Source organism: Salvelinus namaycush, chromosome 24 (assembly GCF_016432855.1).
Source record: "Salvelinus namaycush isolate Seneca chromosome 24, SaNama_1.0, whole genome shotgun sequence".
Classification (NCBI taxonomy): domain Eukaryota; kingdom Metazoa; phylum Chordata; class Actinopteri; order Salmoniformes; family Salmonidae; genus Salvelinus; species Salvelinus namaycush.
In genome coordinates this window covers 13888023-13909688 of record NC_052330.1, presented here as the reverse complement: position 1 = coordinate 13909688, position 21666 = coordinate 13888023, and the positions used below count along the sequence as shown (strand labels likewise).

The window sequence follows — 21666 nt, the reverse complement described above, 5'->3', positions numbered from 1 at the left end:
ACTCTAAAATGTGCAGTTGTCACAAAACACAATGCCACAGATGTCTCAAGTTGAGGGAGTGTGCATTTGGCATGCTGACTGCAGGAATGTTCACCAGAGCTGTTGCCAGAGAATAATTTCTCTACCATAAGCTGACTCCAACGTCATTTTAGAGAATTGGGCAGTACGTCCAACCGGCCTCACAACCACAGACCACGTGTAACCACGCAAGCCCAGGACCTCCACATCCGGTTTCTTCACCTGCAAGATCGTCTGAGACAAGCCACCCGGACAGCTGATAAAACTGGGTTTGCACAACTGAAGAATTTCTGCACAAACCGTCAGAAACCGTCTCATCTGTGTGCTCGTCGTCATCCTCACTAGGGTCTTGACCCGACTGCAGTTCGGCGTCGTAACTGACTTCAGTAGGGAAATGTTCACCTTCAAATGGTCACTGGCATGCTGGAGAAGTGTGCTCTTCACGGATTAATCCCGGTTTCAACTGTACCGTGCAGATGGCATTGTGTGTCAACATTGTGAACAGAGTGCCCCATGGTGGCGGTGGGGTTATGGTATGGACAGGCATAAGCTACAGACAACAAACACAATTACATTTTATCAATGGCAATTTGAATTGTCGTGCCATTAATCCGCCGCCAACACCACGTTTCAGCATGATAATGCCATGTCGCAAGGATCTGTACATAATTCCTGGAAGCTGAAAATATCCCAGTTCTTCCGTGGCCTGCATACTCAGCAGACATGTCACTCATTGATCATGTTTGGGATGCTCTGGATTGATGTGCACAACAGCGTGTTGTAGTTCCCGCCAATATCCAGCAACTTCGCACAGCCATTGAAGAGGAGTGGGACAACATTCCACAATCAACAGCCCGATGAACTCTATGTGAAGGAGATGTTGCGCTGCATGAGGCAAATGGTGGTCACACCAGATACCGACTGGTTTTCTGATCCACGCCCCTACCTTTTTTTTAAGGTATCAGTGACCAACAGTTGCATATCTGTATTACCAGTCATGTGAAATCCATAGATTAGGACCTAATGAATTTATTTCGATTGACCAATTTACTTATATGAAACTCAGTAAATCTTTGAACCTGTTGGATGATGCGTGTATATTTTTGTTCATTGTACATGAAGATATGTTATTTTGCAGTACGCTTAAGAGGACATGCACGGGACAGGATATTCAACAACCTTGATGAAAATATGTGGGATGAGGGGCTGTGTTGGGAGAACTGTGTGGGCGTGTATACAGATGGGGCTGGTGCTACGATGGTTAAACATAAGGGTCTGAAGACAAAGGTACAAGCCGTTGTGCCACACGTAGTATTCACTCATTGCGTTATACACAGGGAAGCGCTTGCTTCCAAGGCCCTTGATAATGAGCTTAGTAGCATGCTACAAAATAAAAATGTCAACTTCATAAAGGCACACCCCATGAATACAATACTTTTTTGTCCTGTGCAAAGAAATGGGATCTGAGCATGAATCATTATGGTTGCATACAGAGGTCAGGTGGTTGTCGCAAGGTAAAGTGCTGCTGCGTCTATTTGAAATGAGAGATTAAGTGTGCCTATTCCTACTGCATACAGTCCCCCAATGTAGAATGCTTGACTGATACTAAATGGCTGGCAGACATTTTTGATAGGCTGTATGAACTTTAACATGTCACTGTAAGGCCCGAAAAGCCGCCACATGTCATTGGCCGACAAAGTTGAGGGGTTTGTGAAGAAGCTAGAGCGGTGGGCAGTGCGAGTGGAGGACGGGAGTGGGGAGACGTTCACTAGACTCCACAAGTTTATTGAGAATGAACTGCACCAGGATGATGCGACAAAAGCAAGGATCACTCATCACCTCCAGGGACTTATTGGACATTTCAGGAGGTACATTCAATTGGAGAGACATGAAAACCACGACTGGATCCAACAATCGTTAATTGCCACTATCGCTGCCAGCTACCGGTCATCTACCGGTCATCTGAGCTACAAGACTCACTCCTGGACCTATCCAGTGGCAGGACCCTGTGCACAGCTTTTGTCTCACTGGATGAATTCTGTCTGTCAATCGCAGGAGAATACCCGGGATTATCTGAAATCGCATAGGATTAATTTATTCTTTCAGTGTCGACCCATCTCTGTGAAACTACTTTTTCCGCACTTACATACATTAAAATCAAACAATGATCACGACTCACGAGTGGAAGATAAACTATGTTTATCCGGGTCAAGCATAAAGCCCAGCATACAAATGCTGTCTTCCCAGCATCAGGCTCCCAGCATCAGGCTCAGCCATCTCATTAATTCTAGAGAGTATAGATGGATTAAGAATAGGTTGATGAATAGAGAGATTCTGGTAATTACCCATGTATAGTGCTTTCAGAAAGAATTCACACCCCTTGACTTTTTCCAGATTTTGTTCCGTTGGGGCGGCAGGTAGCCTAGTGGTTAGAGCGTTGAGCCAGAAATCGAAAGGTTGCTATCAAATCAAATTGTATTTGTCACATACACATGGTTAGCAGATGTTAATGCGAGTGTAGTGAAATGCTTGTGCTTCTAGTTCCGACAATGCAGTAATAACCAACGAGTAATCTAACCTAACAATTCCACAACTACTACCTTATACACACAAGTGTAAAGGGATAAAGAATATGTACATAAAGATATATGAATGAGTGATGGTACAGAACGGCATAGGCAAGATGCAGTAGATGGTATCGAGTACAGTATATACATATGAGATGAGTAATGTAGGGTATGTAAACATAAAAGTGCATAGTTTAAAGTGGCTAGTGATACATGTATTACATAAAGATGGCAAGATGCAGTAGATGATATAGAGTACAGTATATACATATACATTATATTAAGTGGCATTGTTTAAAGTGGCTAGTCATACATTTTTGATCAATTTCCATCAATTTCCATTATTAAAGTGAGCTGGAGTTGAGTCATTATGTTGGCAGCAGCCACTCGATGTTAGTGCTAGATCTGATCCCCGAGCTGACAAAGTAAAAAAAAAGGTCGTTCTGCCCCTTAACAAGGCAGTTAACCCACTGTTCCTAGGCTGTCATTGTAAATAAGAATTGGTTCTTAACTGACTTGCCTAGTTAAGTAATGGTTAATTAAAAATAAACAGGCTGAATTTAAAATGGATAAAATAAAATTGTCACCAGCCTACACACAATACCCCATAATGTCATAGTTTTTCAAAATGTTAAGTCAATAAGTATTCAACCCTTTCTCATGGCAAGCATAAATAAGTTCAGGAGTAAAAATATGCTTAACAAGTCACATAATAAGTTGCATGGACTCACTCTGTGTGCAATAATAGTGTTTAACCTCATCTCTGTACCCCACACATTTGTAAGGTCCCTCAACCAAAGACCAGCGAGGTTTTCCAATTCCTCGAAGGGTAGATGTGTAAAAATAAATAAAAGAAGCAGACACTGAATAACCCTTTGAGAATGGTTAAGTTATTCATTACACTTTGGATGGTGTATCAATATCAATATACCCGGTCACTACAAAGATACAGGCATCCTTCCCAACTCAGTGGCTGGAGAGGAAGGAAACCGCTCAGGGATTTCACCATGAGTTAAGAGTTTAATGATTGTGATAGGAGAAAACTGAGGATGGATCAACAACATTGTAGTTACTCCACAATACTAACCTAATTGACTGAGTGAAAATAAGTATGCCTGTACAGACTAACAATATTCCTAAACATGCATCCTGTTTGCAACAAGGCACTAAAGTAATACTGCAACAAATGTGGCAAACCAATTAACTTTTTGTCCTGAATATTATAAAGTGTTGTTAGGGGCAAATCCAATAGAACGTATTACTGAGTACCACTCTCCATATTTTCAAGCATAGTGGTGGCTGCATCATGTTATGGGTATGCTTGTAATCGTTGAGGACTTGGGAGTTTTTCCAGGATAAAAAAATGAATGGAATGGAGCTAAGCACAGGAACATTTCTAGAGGAAAACCTGGTTCAGTCTGCTTTCCACCACACACTGGGAGATGAATTAACCGTTCAGCAGGACAATGACCTAAAACACGAGGCCAAATCTACATTAGAGTTGCTCACCAAGAAGACAGGGAATGGTTCTACATGACAATGTACAGCAAGACATTAAAATGGTCTAGCAATGATCAACAACCAATTTGACAGAGCTTGAAGAATTTATTTAAGAATAATGGGCAAATGTTGCACAATCCAGGAGAGGAAAGCTCTTAGAGACTTACCCAGAAAGACTCACAGCTGTAAATCGCTGCCAAAGATGCTTCCACAAAGTATCGACTCAGTGGTGTGAATACTTACGTAAATGAGATTTCTGAATTTAATTCTCATTCAATTTGCAAAAACTTCTAAAAACATGTTTTCACTTTGTCATTATGGGGTAGTGTGTAGACAGGTGAGATTTTTGATTTAATCTATTTTGAATTCAGGATGTAACACAACAAAATGTGGAATAAGTCAAGGGGCATGAATACTTTCTGAAGGCACTGTAAATGGCCAAATAAAAGTGTGAAGTGAATGCAAACAAATATTTCTGTGTATACATCAATGTAAAGTTTTAGGGCTTTCAATAATAGATATTAGAAATGAATGCGTGTCGGGGGGAAGGCGCGTACTGGGACCGAGAGCCAAAAAAGTTTGGGAACCCCTGCAGTAGAGTACAGTACACTATAATTTACTGAACTCAGGTTCTGCCAATTAAGGTGTGTGTGTGTGAGAGCGAGTCTTTCTGTAGTTTGGTTTTTGTACATATGAACGGACCCCATCTGAACAATAATAATGCACTTGGACTGGCTGACCCAGAGGTCAAGACGGAGCTGGCCCTGGACTTGAGGTAAGATAGCTGTCTCCTGGGTAGATGTACATCCAACACGGTCCTCAAACGTTGATTTCTCATAAAAGCACACACATTCTTTCAGGTTACAGACCACGTAACTAGGCCTAGGAGTCCTAGACAAAGCGAGTGCAACAATATCCGTAGGCTAGTTATTGGTTTTGTAACAATACCCAAACATGCAAAGGAGGATATTACATTTTTCAATGTTTGTGTAGCTATTCAGGACACATCCCCATGAAGAAAATTACATTCATAACTATGCATTTCTGTATAGTACAAATCAGGGACCCATGATGTCATTCTGTTACCGTCATTCGGATAGAGTGTTCAATAACAAAAAGAAGTCAAATTTAAGGTGTCATTATAGCTGACTCCCCATTCCTTCTGCAGACATCTTTGAATCTAGATTCGGAGTAGATATTTAACAGTTTTTGGAAAACATGGTCAAATCAAATTTTGGGATATTTAACCATCATTCTGTTACCAAACTTTACATCTGCCCTGTCCTTTGAGTAAATGTATTTTTTTGCAAAATTTTTACTGGACATTTTTTAAATTAGTCCTTGAGCAAAATGTGTCCTTGTGCACAGAGTTGTATGGTTTGTTTAATTTTGTAATCAATGGCTTTTGTTTGGCATCATTTTAAAGTGACACATTTTCAAGTCTTGGCGTCATTCTGTTACCATGGAATTGTCGACACACACATTCCGAACAAAAATATAAACGCAACGTGTAAAGTGTTGGTCCCATATTTCATGAGCTGAAATAAAAATGAATAAATAAAAAAAATAGCATGCAATTGGCATGCTGACTGTAGGAATGTCCACCAGAGCTGTTGCCAGAGATTTTAATGTATATTTCTCTACCATAAACTGACTCCTACATCTCCTACATACATTTAGAGAATTTGGCAGTGCGTCCAACTGGCCTCACAACCGCAGACCACATGTAACCACACAAGCCAAGGACCGTTTAAAATTGTTGCATATATATATATATACTGTATATATATATATATATAATTATTTTTGTAGTTTTTATTTTATCCACTTTGAGATTATTATTGTGTAATGAAAAGCACTTTACAAATGTAATACATTATTATAGTGGATATATCTTGGTTACTAAACTTTGCATGATTTTGTCCTGAGAGCCTAACGCAACTTCCCCAGCCAGTCAGATGAACTCGTGGATATCATTTTTATGTCTCTGCGTGCAGTTTGAAAGAAGTTGCTAAGTAGCGCTAGCTCTATTGCTAACTGGCGTAAGTGCAATTGCTGGAAGTCTATGGGTATCTGCTAGTACGTTAACGCTAGTTAGCATTGGTTTGCGAAACTACCTCTAACTTCTGTTACGAGATGTTGCCACGCCAATAGATGGCGCTGCTGTTGTGTATTTTACTGTAGTGAGGAGTGAGCTAAATTAGGCATTACGCACTGAATGGAGCTGTACGCATGCTACCCAAAGATGCTGAAGTAAAGACATTCTTATCAACATTAACTTGTTATTGTATTGAATAATCAGCATACAAAACAACTTCCTTTATACTGGACACCGATACATAAAAATGGTATCCACAAGTTAATCTAACTCTGGGGAAGTAGATAACGGGCATCAATGACAAAATCCCGAAGTATCCCCTTTAAATTTAGGTGGCTGTTGGTCATAATATTTTGAAGGCATAACGTCATTTGTGTAAATAAACTACCGGCAATCCATCAGAAAGCATTTTAGGTTGCAGGAGAGGGCTAAGTCAAGTAATTTGAGGACGTTTTGTTATGTTTATTCTTCTAGAGAAAAGGGATTGTCACAAAATGTACCCAACGTTAGGCACATATCTTCCTTACGCTGTCTGGCAAGCCAAATAACCAGCCATGATCTTACCATATAAACTGCTTTTTCGCAAAGGTGGCAAAGCATGTTAGCTAGCTAACGTTAGCTACTAATGTTACTTTGAGCATTGTCTAAAGCTGACCTTTCTAAACCAGTTGGCTAACAAGTAACATTAACTAGTAATAAATGCTATGCACCTCGACTACTTTTGTGGAAGCAAAAAGCCGACGGAGGCAAGCAAAGGTCCAGGAAGTGCGTTTACTTAGCTACCCACTAGTAAGACTGTCAGCAAGAAAACGTGTCAAAGTTGTAGCTCGCAAGATGATTCGTTAGCCGCTACCATTAACTACCTGGTGTTATGATTCCATAGCTAACGTTAGCTAGCTACCTCTCTACGCATCTCATAACATTACGGATTTACATGTTCGCAATAGTTAGTTACCTAACGTTAGCTATTTGACTTGACGATGCATAGTTATGCCGATACGTTTACAGATGATTGGCAACTAACGTTAGCCGAGTTGGCTAGTACAAACTCACAGTAATAAGCCACGACAGGATCCCTCTTCTCATGTTCCTGTGCAGTTCTTAGATAGTGCTGAATGGCTTTTAGCTGTGGTGGAAGAGCCATCTCTAAGAATATCAATAACACTAACTATAACAGATTAACCAACAATCGAAATGTGGATCGTTAGTTAGCTCTAAAAAGTGTTCCTAATATCGAAGAATTCTTCTGCTCCTTGTTCAATACGTATAGCGCCATCTCCAGGACCGGAGGACTATCAAAGCAAAACAGCATCATATTGATATATTCATTACTGTGTACTGCAATGCATACCACTTGTAATCTCAAGAGCTGTGTAGCCAACAATATTATAATATGAATGTAATAACAATCAATGAGAATTATGGCATACCTGTGCAGTAAACTGTCATCAAGGAACTGCATGCAGCTTGTGGTTTGGGGAGTTGTTCGACACCACAATGATCTGCTGTGATTACACTGCATATTCACCTTTCCCCCCCCAAGAGATAGCATGGGGCTATCATAAACACTGGGTATGTATAGAAAACAACTGAAACTGGGCATGCAGCTGTCCTGTTATTGTAGGATTGCTTTGTCAATACAAAAAAATGTCAGTACAAAAAAGCTGCAGCATAGCACCACCTCTAACAACAACAAAGAAATCATCTAACTGATACTTTTGAAACGTAAGAAAATGTTTGATCCTGAGCTAAAAAGCAACACAGACAGATTTTTTTTTGAAACATCATACTGTACAACAATATTGTCCTAAGATATGAGTTGGTCATAAAATGTGCCCCTTTTATTAAACAAAGCTGAGAAGTTTTATGCATTTTATAAAGAACACTCAGTCAAAACAGACAATAGATGTAATTAAATTAAATTAAATTACGCTAAGAAATGTAAACATTGCAAGCAAACATTAGTAAAAATAAAAAACCTACGTAACAGATATGGGTCCTTGTGGGGTATTTCAGAATGCAAGACTAATTACTTTGTGAGCTAGATATTCATAGTTTCTATCAAGCCTGATTTCTGATTAATAAAGGTAACTGGATTTGAGCTTATTTCAAGTTCAACATCTCTTTCAACAATACAATCCACAGAATTTCAGACTGTGTATACCGGAATTAGCTTGATAACTAATTGATCCCACTTCCCCAAAATACTCCTCAGATTTACTGACAACCAAATGAATGTCATTGCTTCTTTTAACAGTTACCTCAGCTTTTTATACAAAATGAAAGAGGCAAACTTTAAAACTATCCAGCTGTCACAAATACCAGAAAGCAGTATGCCATATTGTACCTGAGATGATACATTTAGCTGAAAATAATAACAAAAGTTGGATGGATGCCTGATAATAACTTACAGATACAAAACAAAAGAGGTAATAATTTTCAGTACAGCAACAGCACAGGGTTAAATCAAAAGCATAATACTACAAGCTATGAAAAGGGTCTTAAAATAGTCAAATATATGGGTTAACTATTCACACTGTGACCAGCAGACTTATCAGCAAATACACTTAAATCTACAGTGATGTGCAGAATCTGCATGATAAATCTGGTAGCATGGAAACCCATCTTCTTTAACTGTTATTGATACCATTCCTATATATAGTATTTCAAAACCTTAATTTCACAATCAAAGGATGTGCAAAAAATCGTTCAAATTTAAAACTAATTTGAGAACCTTTATATAGTCCGGAACTTCAATTCATACAAATGTACAATTACTAATTTATTATGAACTAAAAATAATAAAGGCCAAATATTGAAATCAAATCTAAGCTTCATTAGGTGAAATTTTTGCCTGCCTTTTTTTCATCTGAAGGCATAGTCCAAATGCCTTAAAATGACCCATTTTCAGCTTGTGTCGTAGGGTATCAGGATGTTACCATTGATGACATGACATTGGCCATATGTTGTACTGGACAATTAGATTACATTACTGTGGGATGTAGGTTTGTCTATAGGCCCCTAAGAAGACTACAACAATGCTATAACACTTTTCACTGGGTACAAATACTGAAGTATGGATGTGGAAAATATTAGAATTACTGGTAACACATTTCTTTCTTATGTGGGCCAATGATTGAAAGCTGCATTTGTCACAACAATATCATTAGTCTATTGACAAAATAAGGTTTAAATCTGTGTGACTTGACTTAAACAATGGGATTATGGAAAGAAGTGTCTGAGTGTCGACTCCCAACAAAAAAAAGCAGAGGTATGTAGTTTTCGGCCTTGGTGTCCATGCGAGACCTGGATAGACACACAGAAATTTGAAATATGACCAATTACTCTGTAGCAAATAACACACAGGTCATTGATTGGTCAAATAACCCAATCTCCTACAGAGTATCTCAAATATCTCAGCAACACACAGCAGCACCGTGATCCCAGTGAAAGTGTACATTGCACTTAAAAATATGGTCTTTTCAAAGTGTTCTGGCACCATGCATTTTGTGACATTGAACGTCTTTTCTAGGGCACTGGCATCACACATGTAGAGTGGGTGAACCTGGAAACCAAAGAGATGGCTCTGCAACCAAAAAGCGATGACTTCCAGAATAATTCTTAGTAGGACAGAGATGATGTAGAAGACAGTGTATGTAGGTCTCTGAAGGATTTCCTCCTGGTCAATGTTTTTACAGGCAGCATAGAGATGAAATACAGCTCCAGGGACTAAAACAGTTACCAACTGCAATGCCCAGAATACCTGCAAGCAGAATAACATTCTGGCTAGTGGAAAAACAACCTATTCACAAGTCCACATTGAACAACAGCACATCTTTGAGTCCCTCTGTTAATGACGTTGTTGTTTACATTGACTTCAACTGGAACTTAATGACTGGAATGAATACTGTTGGGTTTAAATCACATTATACAATATCATCAGAATATTAAAACGATGGTAGAGTGAAAATTCACAACTGTTTGTGGATCCTGACATATTACCAATGGTTTCTGTCTAGCTTGTATTCTAATATCAGATAAGTTAATGCAGGAAGCTGTCTTACCTGAGGTGTTATCGGCCTAAATTGGTTGTAACAGTAGAGATTTAACTCCCTCCTGTCTGGATCACAGCTGAAATGGAGAGCTTCATTGCCATAGACTGCAAAGCCCAGGACGCCCAGAAAGAACATCCGAACAGAGCCAAAGAACAGTGTGTGGAACTGGCCTATCACTGTCGGAGGCCTGAGCTAAAACAAACACACAGACACAGAAAAATGCTTTAAAACAGCATTTGTTTGTAAAAGATAAAAAATTGTGAAAACTGATTGAGGAAGCAGAAGTATGATTATCATTTCATGAATTACACAAACATTTGTGAACAGATGACACATTGGAATACACCACCCTCATGAAAAAATTGCAGATGGACCAAATATCAGATCTAAATTAAACAATTTCAAACATGCTTATTAATCAGTAATGCATGGAGTATTTTGGTAATAGGTTATCTGTCATGTTTCAAACACAAACCTATTCTGAAAGTAGGATATTTACTCTGCTATATGTAATACTTAGTCATCTATCAACAAATGCAACAGTCTATCCACTCTATTGTACAGGTAGATGATATGAATGAATAATTCAGAAAACTCACTGGGCTCAAAGTGACCACGACCATCGTCCAATATTCTATATATTCTTGGTATCACAATACTTACACATCCTTCGTAAAAGTTCTTAATGTAGTTTAAAGACATGACTTGGCTGCTATTCTCCCAGTTCAATTATTGTAACCTGGGGGTCATTGTCAATCTGCTGGCATCAGGCAAAGCCAACTATAAGTCTGAAGCTCCTAATGACCTTTTGCCGAAAGCCATTGTCAATGCATATTTGTCTTTTATCCGTGGTGCCTTCATCGATTTACCCACTCAGTAGAAAAAAGACAACAGAAAGGAAAAACAAAGGCACGGGGCATGTGTTCGGCCCATAATCCCCATTGAACAAAGTCAGCGAAAAAAAATATTTGTAAAACACAATAGGAGAGAAAACAAAATAGTAAAATACAATAGTGGCACTTGAGTGTTATTTTGAGCTTCCAACTGAACAATATGAGATAAATTGTGTTTGAAAGTTAGTTTTATAACTCCATCTAAAGAATTTGCATGTCAATTTCCACCTCCATTAGTTTTTAATTTCACGGATGACATTTGAAATGATAATTGTAGAGAAGTGATTTAGGAGCTACTAAACAGCTTCTGACAAAGGAGCATTTATAAAATACATACTTCAGCGAAACTTTTATAATCTTTGAGTAAATTAACTCGGAATAATTTCACTGACATATTTGAACTGACATGAGGCACACGAACAAGTAATTTATATAACTACGCAGTCAAAAGGAACTTCTCCCTGTTGGAACATCGCGATACACACCCTGCACTGTAAGTAGCCTACATCTGAAAGATAATTCACCAAGTTGTCCCAGCTTCAACAAGCTAGAGCAAACACACAGCAGGAAAACACGACAAAATAAACAAAGCAGGTAATAAAATGAAGTCCACACACCAACCGTAATCCAGGCGGAGTGCTGTTCATTCCCCCTCTCAATCAGAGCTTGGGTCCTACACTCATGCCACTCTTGCACTCCCAGGGAGAGACCTGCTGGAAGAGTACCATGATGGATGCGTTTCTTTTACTGAACGCGTACTGTCAGAGCACAAACAACAAACCAATAAGCAAAGCATCAATGAGATCAGGCATTTGGAACTGTCAATAGAGAGAGAGCATAATGGACAGAGGTACTATTACTTAAATAAAGATAACACCGTCCTGCAAACATCCAGAGAGAGCACGTGGTCCACACGACGCAATCACTCAGCTGTTCCTGTCCTCATCAGTCAGCGTAAAAAGCAAAATCCTACCTGAGGGACATAAATGACTGCTCTACCACGGACGTATATCATATGTGATATATATCACTAGGCGGTAACTTCGATAGGTAACACACACAAACATAAGGACAAGGCATAGGTCTATAACTCAATAAATAGAATAGCCTACACCTGCATTAACTATGAGTGGTCTGAATTGGAATCCGTTTACGCACAAACTGATAGAAAACAACAGTAGACCACATTGATATGGACATTCTCCAAGGCATTGGCATTTAAAGCAGGTGTTTCTGTGATAGGCCTACAGTTGAAGGGGTTTCAGTCGTTGCCAATTTATTAAATAAACGTTCAAATGCAACTCACAGCCGTAACCATTTCCATTGGCACTGCAGACTGCAGAGCTCTGCATAGATAGACAGAGACGAATACGTTTAGCATAAAATGGCTTCATTCGTATTAATCAGTCATGGCAAAGCACTGTGAATATTACATAATTGCAAATGTGCTTTCCTGATTGTAAATTATAAAGTATCGATTTGCCCCAAGTGCACTGCACTGTAGCCTATGCTCCATATAAATGTTTCTTAATATGATGCATGTGCCAGTAGATGTCACTAAACAAGCACACACGATTTGGGAAAGCATCACAACAAATAAAACAGTCGAGCACATTAAAGAACGACTGAACATTCCGATTCCTCATGTGTTTCTCTGTTGCCCATTATGAAAAACTAAATTTCCGTCTTGGGGGTGTGGTGGTTCGATGTGGCAGTTTTGGATATTTGTCCCACATGAGACACCATAGCAACTAACCAGAATCACTTCCTCAAAATAGTCAGAATTAATAACTCAAGAAAGCTGTAATTAATTTGGACATTTTTAGTGGTGCAATTTTACATATAGCTAAGGCAGCGTTTCCCTAACTCGGTCCTCGGGAATCCAAGGGGTACACGTTTTGGTTTTGGCCTTAGCACTACACAGCTGATTCAAATAATCAAATATTGATGAGTCAATTATTTGAATCAGCTGTAAAGTGCTAGGGCAAAACCCCCAAAGGGCACCCCTTGTAGTCCCCAGGACCGAGTTTGGGAACACGGAGTTTAGGTGTTTGGTGCCATATTTCTTAAGTTAAAAAAATGCATTAGGTGTTGTCTTATGTAAACAAAGTCTGATCCGCTACGCAGGTCTGTCTGACTGTCTCGAGTTCACACTGCACGTCCTTAGCCCAGGGCTAAGGAAATTTTAGCCTTGGGCTAAGCGTCTGTTCACACTTGTGCATTCTTGGGCTAGCACCAACCTTAGCTCACGGCTAGCTGGCCCTGCTCTGGAGCAGGGTTAGCACAGACTTCAGGCAAGCCCCAGAAACACAGTGCCAAAATAGCCAGTGTGAAACGAAGTCAAGAACAACACACAGAATCACAAAAGCTACACACTCAATTTGCATATGCTTGTGATGCGTTCTGTGTAACAGTATAACTTTACGTCGTCCCCTCGCCCCGACACGGGCGCGAACCTGGGACCCTCTGCACACATCAACAACGGTCGCCCACGAAGCATCGCTACCCATCGCTCCACAGAGCAAGGTGCAACCCTACTTCTAGGTTTCCGAGTAAGTGACGTAACTGATTGAAATGCTACTAGCGCGTACCCGCTAACTAGCTAGCCATTTCACATCCGTTACATCTGCACGCTATTTTATAAGTAAATGTATAGACCCCTTTCTGTGTTTGCAAACATTGTCGGTGGCAGAACACAGTTCTTATAGAATGCCAGCAAAAGAGAGCTTCTATTTACATGTTGCTTATGAGTGCATTTCATACTACTTTTGGATTGATTGGATTTTAAGGCTCATATGAACGTCCTGCTTAATATAATGTTGTGTCAACATCGCAAATCAAATGCATTATATATTTTTTAAACACTTCAACCTCAACCAGTAAAATGGCTATTTTGCTACAGCCTGTCAATGAATGTTAGCATTCTAGCTAACAACTGCTGCATTAAGTTATTTTGCAAAGCTTAATACCAAATATAATCTTACCGACTGTTCAAGCAATAATCAAACATAAATGTAAGAATATGAGAACCCCAAGTAATAAAAATGTAACTCTAGGCTATATTGATGGTGATGGCTTTCTTACTGCAGCCAAGATTTGCGGCATCTGTGCATGATGTCAGTGTGTCGTGTACTGGAAAGGGGTCTATACTACTTCATCCTTATGTAGGAGAGTTATTCCATCAAACTTCAAATTATTAGAATAGTACACAACGCAAAACAGAACAACCAGGTTGAGGGTCAGTGGCCCAAGACCGCAAACAGGAATATTCCAAGTTCAGACAGAAAGGTGGAGTCAGATCGCTATGATCGCCAGGAACTTTACTTTTGGTGTCTATTTTTAATTGTTGCGCTACTGGTGCTGCCTGTTGATGTTAGGTCGCCATCTACAGTAGCTGAATGATGTTAACATCTTCGGGTTTGTTTCATTAAATGTATTTTATTTCATCTGGGTGCTTGCGTCACCTACTAACACCCTGGTACTACCCGTAGCTCCCGTTCTCCTCAGTCCGAGAAAACAGAGAAAAGTGTGTTGCAGATTACTCCTTTGTAGAAGTCCATAACGTGAAATAAATAAAACATCCCAAGGTTAATGCTGTAGATATTGTTATAAGGGAGTGTGAGACTATTGAAACATGTAACTTTCAGAGTTGTATTGTTGTTATTAATATAGTTTACAGAGTGCTAAAAGTGCTGCTGTTGCTAGCTAGCATGCCTTTCTGTGATGCAGACGGTTAGCTGAGCTGGTGCTGGCGTTGCATTATGGGAGATGTAGTTTTGGCCCTCTAAGGCCTGAATGGGAGAGAGGCGATTTCACATTGTAACTTGTTTGTGTTGCAGTGTTTTTGTACACGAGTTGTTGTATTTTGGTACTGTCAACACTGAAAGCACCTAGCAATGTATTGGGGATGTGAGACAGGATATGTATTTTTCTTTCTTCATGCTCCTGTATAGAACAACTTGTCAGATGGTGCATTGGAGACTGATGTGTTCCTGTCCTGTCTTTTCACAATACTATTGCAGGTATGGTTCCATTGTCTAAGAATTAAGATTATACATTGGTGGTATTAAGGACTGGTTATTATTTTTATACTATACATTATGGCTTTATGTATGAATGTGATGTGTGTGAGTCTTGAGAAAACACTGAGAGAGAAAGAACAACTTGTTACATGGTGCATTGGAGACTGATGTGTTCCTGTCCTGTCTTTTCACAATACTATTGCAGATCAACAAGCCAAAAAGACAGCCTTGGTGTCGCTCTTCATTTCTTGGTTCTCCTATGGTACATATAAAACCCGCTACAGATTGGTGCCGTGACCCGGATCAACAGATCAGCTGCAGCAGATCGCCGGGGGACCCCTACACAGAACTGGATCGACATCACACATTTATAACATTTGAGGGAAAGGTGAACTTTGGACAATATGTTGCATACTCCTCAGTTGTATGAGATTACAGAACAGGAGAGAGAAGACGTATCAGGTGTTGGTGATAACAATGTACATGTTACTCCGGTTGGTGTTACTGTGAGAGGTCCACAAGGTATTGCCACTGGGGTGGGGCGGGGGGCTCAGTTGGCCAGTATGGTGGAACATAGTGCTAGAGCCAGTCCTCTTAGATACCCAGCAGTCAATTCTAGAGTGCCAAGTGTTAGCAGTAGCCAACCAGGCAACAATAACAGTGAAGAGTCCCAGAAGGCCATAGGGGGTGAAAATGAAAACCGAACCCAATTGCAAGCCCTAGCAGAGTTAGTCAAACAACTGGGCAGTGAAATAGGAAATCAAGTTGCCGCTCGTCTAGCAGGGGCTGGTCCAAGCACTCCCCCTCCCCAACCAATAGTAGAAATACCTGATTGGTCAAAGGTCAACCTAATTCTGAAGTCAGACGTCAGAGAACCACCCCACTTCCGGAGTGATAGCACAGACCGGTGCACAGTGACTGAATGGCAAGAACTTATGCAAGCTTACTTGAAAAAGAAGGGATGCAGTATATCAGAACAGGGGCAAGAGATACAGGACAGACTGATGGGGCGGGCTAAAGACATAGTCAGAATTGGGCTCCGTGGAAACCATCAGAGACCCTAAAGCCATATACAATATCTTGAGGCAGCACTTTGGAGAAGCAATCTCATCCACAATTCCATTAGGATACTTCTATGAAACCTTACGAAGACAGTCAGAGAGCTGCTTGGATTATTGGGTTAGACTGAACAAAGCAATTGACCTTGCCAATGAGTGCTTGCAAAGACAGGGAAAAAGAGTGGATGATCCAGGTCATGAGGTGACCATGATGTTTGTTAAGCACTGCCCTAATCCAGCACTATATGCCCCTCTTAGGTGTAGGCCTATTGAAAATTGGACCGTTGGAGTTTTGCAGGCAATGATTGACAGCAAATCACAGAGACAAACAGTCAGCCAGACACAGGGCGCAAAGTACTGCCAAGGTAGAAGTTGTGATGACCCCCGACGCTTGAGGGTTTATGCTTAAAATGTCACAGGACAGGCCACAGAGGCTTTGAATGTCCAGCAAGAAAAGTTGGAGGCAACTGCCGAGGCTCCTCCTGGGCCTGCTTTAAACTAACATGCTCACGCCAAGAGGGGGGCAGTGTGGGTGAACATGTTACACCCCCACAGAAAACCACAGATATAAGGACTGGAAACACAATGAAAACAGAGGCGATTTGTCCGAAAATAGAGAGTAATGACAGTCTTTTCTATGTTCCAGTAATGGTGCAAGAAATTGTAGAACTTCAAGCTCTGATAACGTGCAGGTCATAGACCCACTATCTAAGTGAGTCAGCTGAAGACACACTTCTGAGATGTAATGTGATAAAACCAGAGTCTAGAAAGCCAACTTAAGTAGTTCTTGTAGGCTGTGGGGGCAACCCACAGAGTATGAATATGACTTGAACATTGATCTTTCTGTTTTAGTTGTACCTGGACAGACAGACGACATGATAGTTGGATAGAACGCCATACAACACATAATGCAACAGGTTAAGAAAACAAAATGGTATTGGGACAGCCTCTCCAAACCTGCCAAAGGACATCCACATGGACTTTTACTCAGCATGCTAGCCAACGTGAACCGCTGGCACGGTGACAAAATACCAGAAAAAGTGGGAACTGTAATGCTCAAGCAGAGTGTGACTCTCATGCCTCAACATGAACATTTGGTCTGGAGAAAACTGAAAGAAAAGGTGCCGCTATCAGTTGGTAGTACTGTAGTCAAAGAGGCCACTACAGCACGATCTGCACCAAGAAATGTCCTAGTAGGACGCACTGTATGTCCTTTGAGAGGTGACAAGTGGGTCCCCATGAAAGTGATCAACATGTTGGACCACCCTATTGTTCTCCGCCGTAACACCAAGTTGGCTGATGTGCACCCATGCCTAGCCCTAGAAGATCTTGAGCTCTATGCCAACCCAGTAAGGTCCAGTCTGCTCTTTAGAATGTCACCTAAGCTGGGGAAGAATGTTCAGTTAGTGGGAAAAGGGCAAAGGAGTATCTACAAAAGTTGGAAGAGTTGGGCTTAACAGAAGTTGACAGGGTCCTGTGAAGTGTCTGACATGTGGAAAGGAAAACTAGTGGGCCTTATTGCTCAGTATGAAGGCATCTTCTCCAGGGAACGACTTAACTGTGGAGAAGCGAAGAACATCATCCACCGTATCCGACTCAAAGATGAAAAGCCTTTCAGGCTGCCATACAGGAGGGTCTCTCCATCCAACTACCAGAAACTGAGGCAGACGGAGGGAATGGAGGAGCGGGGCATCATCCGAAAGTCCAGTAGTGAGTGGGCCTCCCCCTTGTCCTGGTTTGGAAGCCGTCAGGAGAGTTGAGAATTTGCACTGATTTCAGATGGTTGAACCAGAGGACAGAGAAAGATGCATACCCATTGCCCCATCAAGCCGATGCTCTCGCTGCTATGGGAGGGAACTGCTTCTTCAGTACTATGGATTTGACTTTGGGGTTCTACAACATCACCATACATGAAGATGACCGCAAGTACACAGCGTGCACAACACCCACAGGTTTATTTGAGTATAACAGAATGGCTCAGGGGTTATGTAACAGCCCAGCAACATTCACCAGAATGATGACCTCTTCGGCGACCAGAAGTACTTGTCCCTCCAGTGCTACTTGGATGATCTCCTGGTTTTCGGGAAGAGTGAGCAGGAAGCCCTGGACCGTCTTGAAATGGTGTTCTCCCGCCTTAAGGAACACAACCTGAAGCTAGTGAAAAAAATTAATTTACTCAGAAAATCTGTCAAGTTTTTAGCCATATCGTCACGGCAATCATGTCTGCAATCAATGACATCACAGCAGCTGACCTGATGGAAAATTATGGGAAAACGCATTCACCCACCAAAATCAGATCATTTCTTGGTATGGCAAACTATTATTCCCACTTCATTGTGAGTTTCTCAGGTTTAGCCAAACCACTGTTTCGTCTGACTGCAGGACAGAAAAGTAAGCGGAAAGGAGAAAAACCTCACGGCGGGGCCCTAAAACATCTGAAACCTGAAGACTGGACTGAATGTGAGGAGGCGCTGGAGAAGCTAAAGGTTGCAGTCCCCCAAACAGCTGTGCTGGCTCACCCAGACTTTAGCAGACCGTTTCTCCTATCAACAGATGCATCAATGGATGGCTTAGGTGCAGTACTTAGCCAGGCATTTGAGGGTGAGAGTAGGCCCAGACCAGTAGCCTTTGCAAGCAAGACTCTGTCGAGGTCCCAGTCCCGTTTCCCAGCACACAGATTAGAGTTCTTCGCTCTTATGTGGGCTGTGTGTGACAAGTTCACCCATTGGCTGAAGGGGAATAGATTCACAGTCCTAAGAGATAACAACCCCCTGACATATATAATGACGAAACCAAAGCTAGACGCCTGTGAGCAACGGTGGGTCTCTAAACTGGCCCCCTTTGACTTTGACTTGAAGTACATCCCCAGGCCTCAGAATGTCCCAGCAGACCTGCTTAGTCGACAGCCGTTCGTTGGAGCTAGGAAGGCGAGTGAGTTCCCAGAGGATGTGACTTCAGAGTCCATCCAGGACGCATTCAAACTGTCAGTCAATATCCAAGGTGGTGAGATCCTGGCTCAAGTCTCTTCTGAAGGAGTGAAAGCAGTTTTGGAATCCTGTCTGGAGTGGGGTGCGAGTGTGCCAGTGCGCAACTTCCAATTAGCCCAGTATTCTGCCAGCATCCTTCAGCATGAAGGGGGAGCGGCTACTCTTCCAGTCCTTTCTTCTGATGTGATACGAAGAAAACAGAAGGCGGATCAGGTGCTGGCCCGAGTGGCGTACTTTGTTGAGAGGAGGAGGAGACCTTCGCGGAGAGAGAGGGCTCATGAGACTGCCCAAGTGTTGAGAATGCTGAAGCATTGGGATAAACTCGAAATCAAGGACGAGATCCTCTACCGAAGATCTAAGGACAGAGTTGTCAAGAAGAGGTACCAGCTGGTGGTGTCAGACTCCCTTAAAGCCATCGTTCTGAGGGGAACCCATGACGAAGCCGGCCACCAAGGCCAGACTAGAACACTCCATTTGGTACGTCAAAGGTTCTTCTGGACTGGAATGGAAGAGGAAGTGAAGAAGTATGTCTCCTACTGTAAGCACTGTGTGGTTGGCAAGACAATGGAGCCAGAGGCTAGGGCACCTTTGGAATCTATACAGACCAGCACAGCGTTAGAACTGGTGTGCATAGACTTCTGGTCAGCAGAAGGAAGGGATGGAGAGAGCGTTGATGTACTCGTCATCACAGACCATTTTACGAAGCTGGCACATGCGTTTCCTTGCCCGAACCAGACAGCAAAGGTGGTTGCCCAGAAGTTATGAAACCAGTTCTTCTGTGTCTATGGGTTTCCCCAGCGGATACACTCTGACAAAGGAGCAAACATTGAGAGTCACTTAATCTCAGAATTGCTACAAGAGTCTGGAGTCAAAAAGTCCCATACCACTCCATATCATCCTATGGGCAACGGTCAGACGGAAAGATTCAACCGCACGCTCGGTAACATGATCCGATTGTTGCCAGCGAGAGCAAAAGAAAGATGGCCCATGATGATACAGACACTCACCTTCTCGTACAACTGTACCACACACGAAACGACAGGATTCACACCATTCTTCCTGATGTTCGGACGAATTCCACGGCTGCCAGTGGACATCATGTTTGGAAGTACCTTGAAAAACGAAGACGCGTTCCAAAAGGACCTGCGAGAGGCTGTCAGGAAAGCTCAGGCCAACACCACTGAAGCTCAGAAAAAGCAAGCAAGGCAGTATAACAAGAGAGTGAAAGGCACTGCCCTGGAGATTGGAGACCGAGTTCTCTTGGCAAACCGAAAGGAAAGAGGAAAAGGTAAACTTGCCGAATTGTGGGATTCAACGGTCTATGTGATCACTTGGACAGACCCGTCTGTGCACATCTACAGAGTCAAAGATCCGACTACCAAGAAGAGTAAGGTCGTTCATACTGCCAGTGAACTTCCTGCCGGTGGGACAGACAGACGAGATGTCCACAGTAGCCTCTACTGCTTCAGAAGAGGACATAAACGCAGACAGCGGTGACGAAAGACCGGTATTCGATGAGGATCCAGAGGGTCTAAGGACTGCTGTCTGGATTCTCGAGGGCCAGAACCCTGAGGGGCCCACGGAAGCTGAAGCTCAAAAATCTTCAGGACTGGAAGATGGAGTAAACATGAGAGAGGCTGATCCTCAAAGCCCAGGGAAGGACATGATCTCCGGACAAGCAGCTAACTCAAGCACAGGAAGCTCCTCAAGGATGCCTGATGATGATTCAAGTGATCCTTCTGAAGATGACACAAGTAGAAAAGCAACGTCAGTGAGCAGTCTAGATGGCATCAGTAGTAGAAGTTCATCAGTCAGCGGCTCTGGATGCATAAGATCTACTAAGAAGAGAATGAGTAACCAGAGAGAGGCAGAGCGCAGAAACAGCCAGACGTCTGAGTTCACTGATACAGTCCTGAGACCCAGTAAAGGCACCTTGAGAACTCGAACTGGAAGAGTTGTGAAGCCTGTCAGAAGACTTTTAGAGTCAATGAGTCAAGTGATTGCTGAGCCAGACAAAAGAGAGCATCTAGCTGCCCTGATTCAAGCCCTATCAATTTACAGTTTGCTGAAATTAAGAAGGGGTGTGTGTAGTAGAGTTAAAAAGGTTATTCCATCAAACTTCAAATTATTAGAATAGTACACAACGCCGAACAGAACAACCAGGTTGAGGGTCAGTGGCCCAAGCCCGTGAACAGGAATATTCCAAGTTCAGACAGAAAGGGGGAGTCAGATCGCTATGATCGCCAGGAACTTTACTTTTGGTGTCTATTTTTAATTGTTGTGCTACTGGTGCTGCCTGTTGATGTTAGGTAGGCAGCTACAGTAGCTGAATGGTGTTACCACCTTCGGGTTTTGTTTCATTAAATGTATTTTATTTCAAATGGGTGCTTGCGTCACCTACTAACACCCTGGTACTACCCGTAGCTCCCGTTCTCAGTCCGAGAAAACACAGAGAGAAAGGAACGTGT

General features: G+C 41.9%; 2 protein-coding genes across 3 annotated transcripts in view; both read right to left on the bottom strand.

Annotated features, from left to right (window-relative positions):
- The window catches only part of LOC120019742 (vacuolar protein sorting-associated protein VTA1 homolog), a 46897-nt gene extending 39464 nt beyond the window's left edge, over window positions 1–7433 (bottom strand). For both annotated transcript variants that reach the window (XM_038963167.1, XM_038963168.1), the window contains exon 1: window positions 7237–7433. In XM_038963167.1, coding sequence (XP_038819095.1) covers window positions 7237–7327 — 91 coding nt within the window. In that variant the 5' untranslated portion in view covers window positions 7328–7433. The remainder of the gene's footprint in view (window positions 1–7236) is intronic.
- Window positions 7434–9550: 2117 nt separating this feature from the next.
- LOC120019430 (gap junction epsilon-1 protein-like) lies at window positions 9551–10940 on the bottom strand. The gene is made up of 3 exons (XM_038962719.1): window positions 10902–10940; window positions 10248–10430; window positions 9551–9946 (listed from the first exon to the last, which is right to left on the bottom strand). Exons 1-3 carry the CDS (start codon window positions 10938–10940, stop codon window positions 9551–9553), a joined length of 618 nt encoding a protein of 205 aa, XP_038818647.1.
- Between the last annotated feature and the right edge of the window lie 10726 nt (window positions 10941–21666).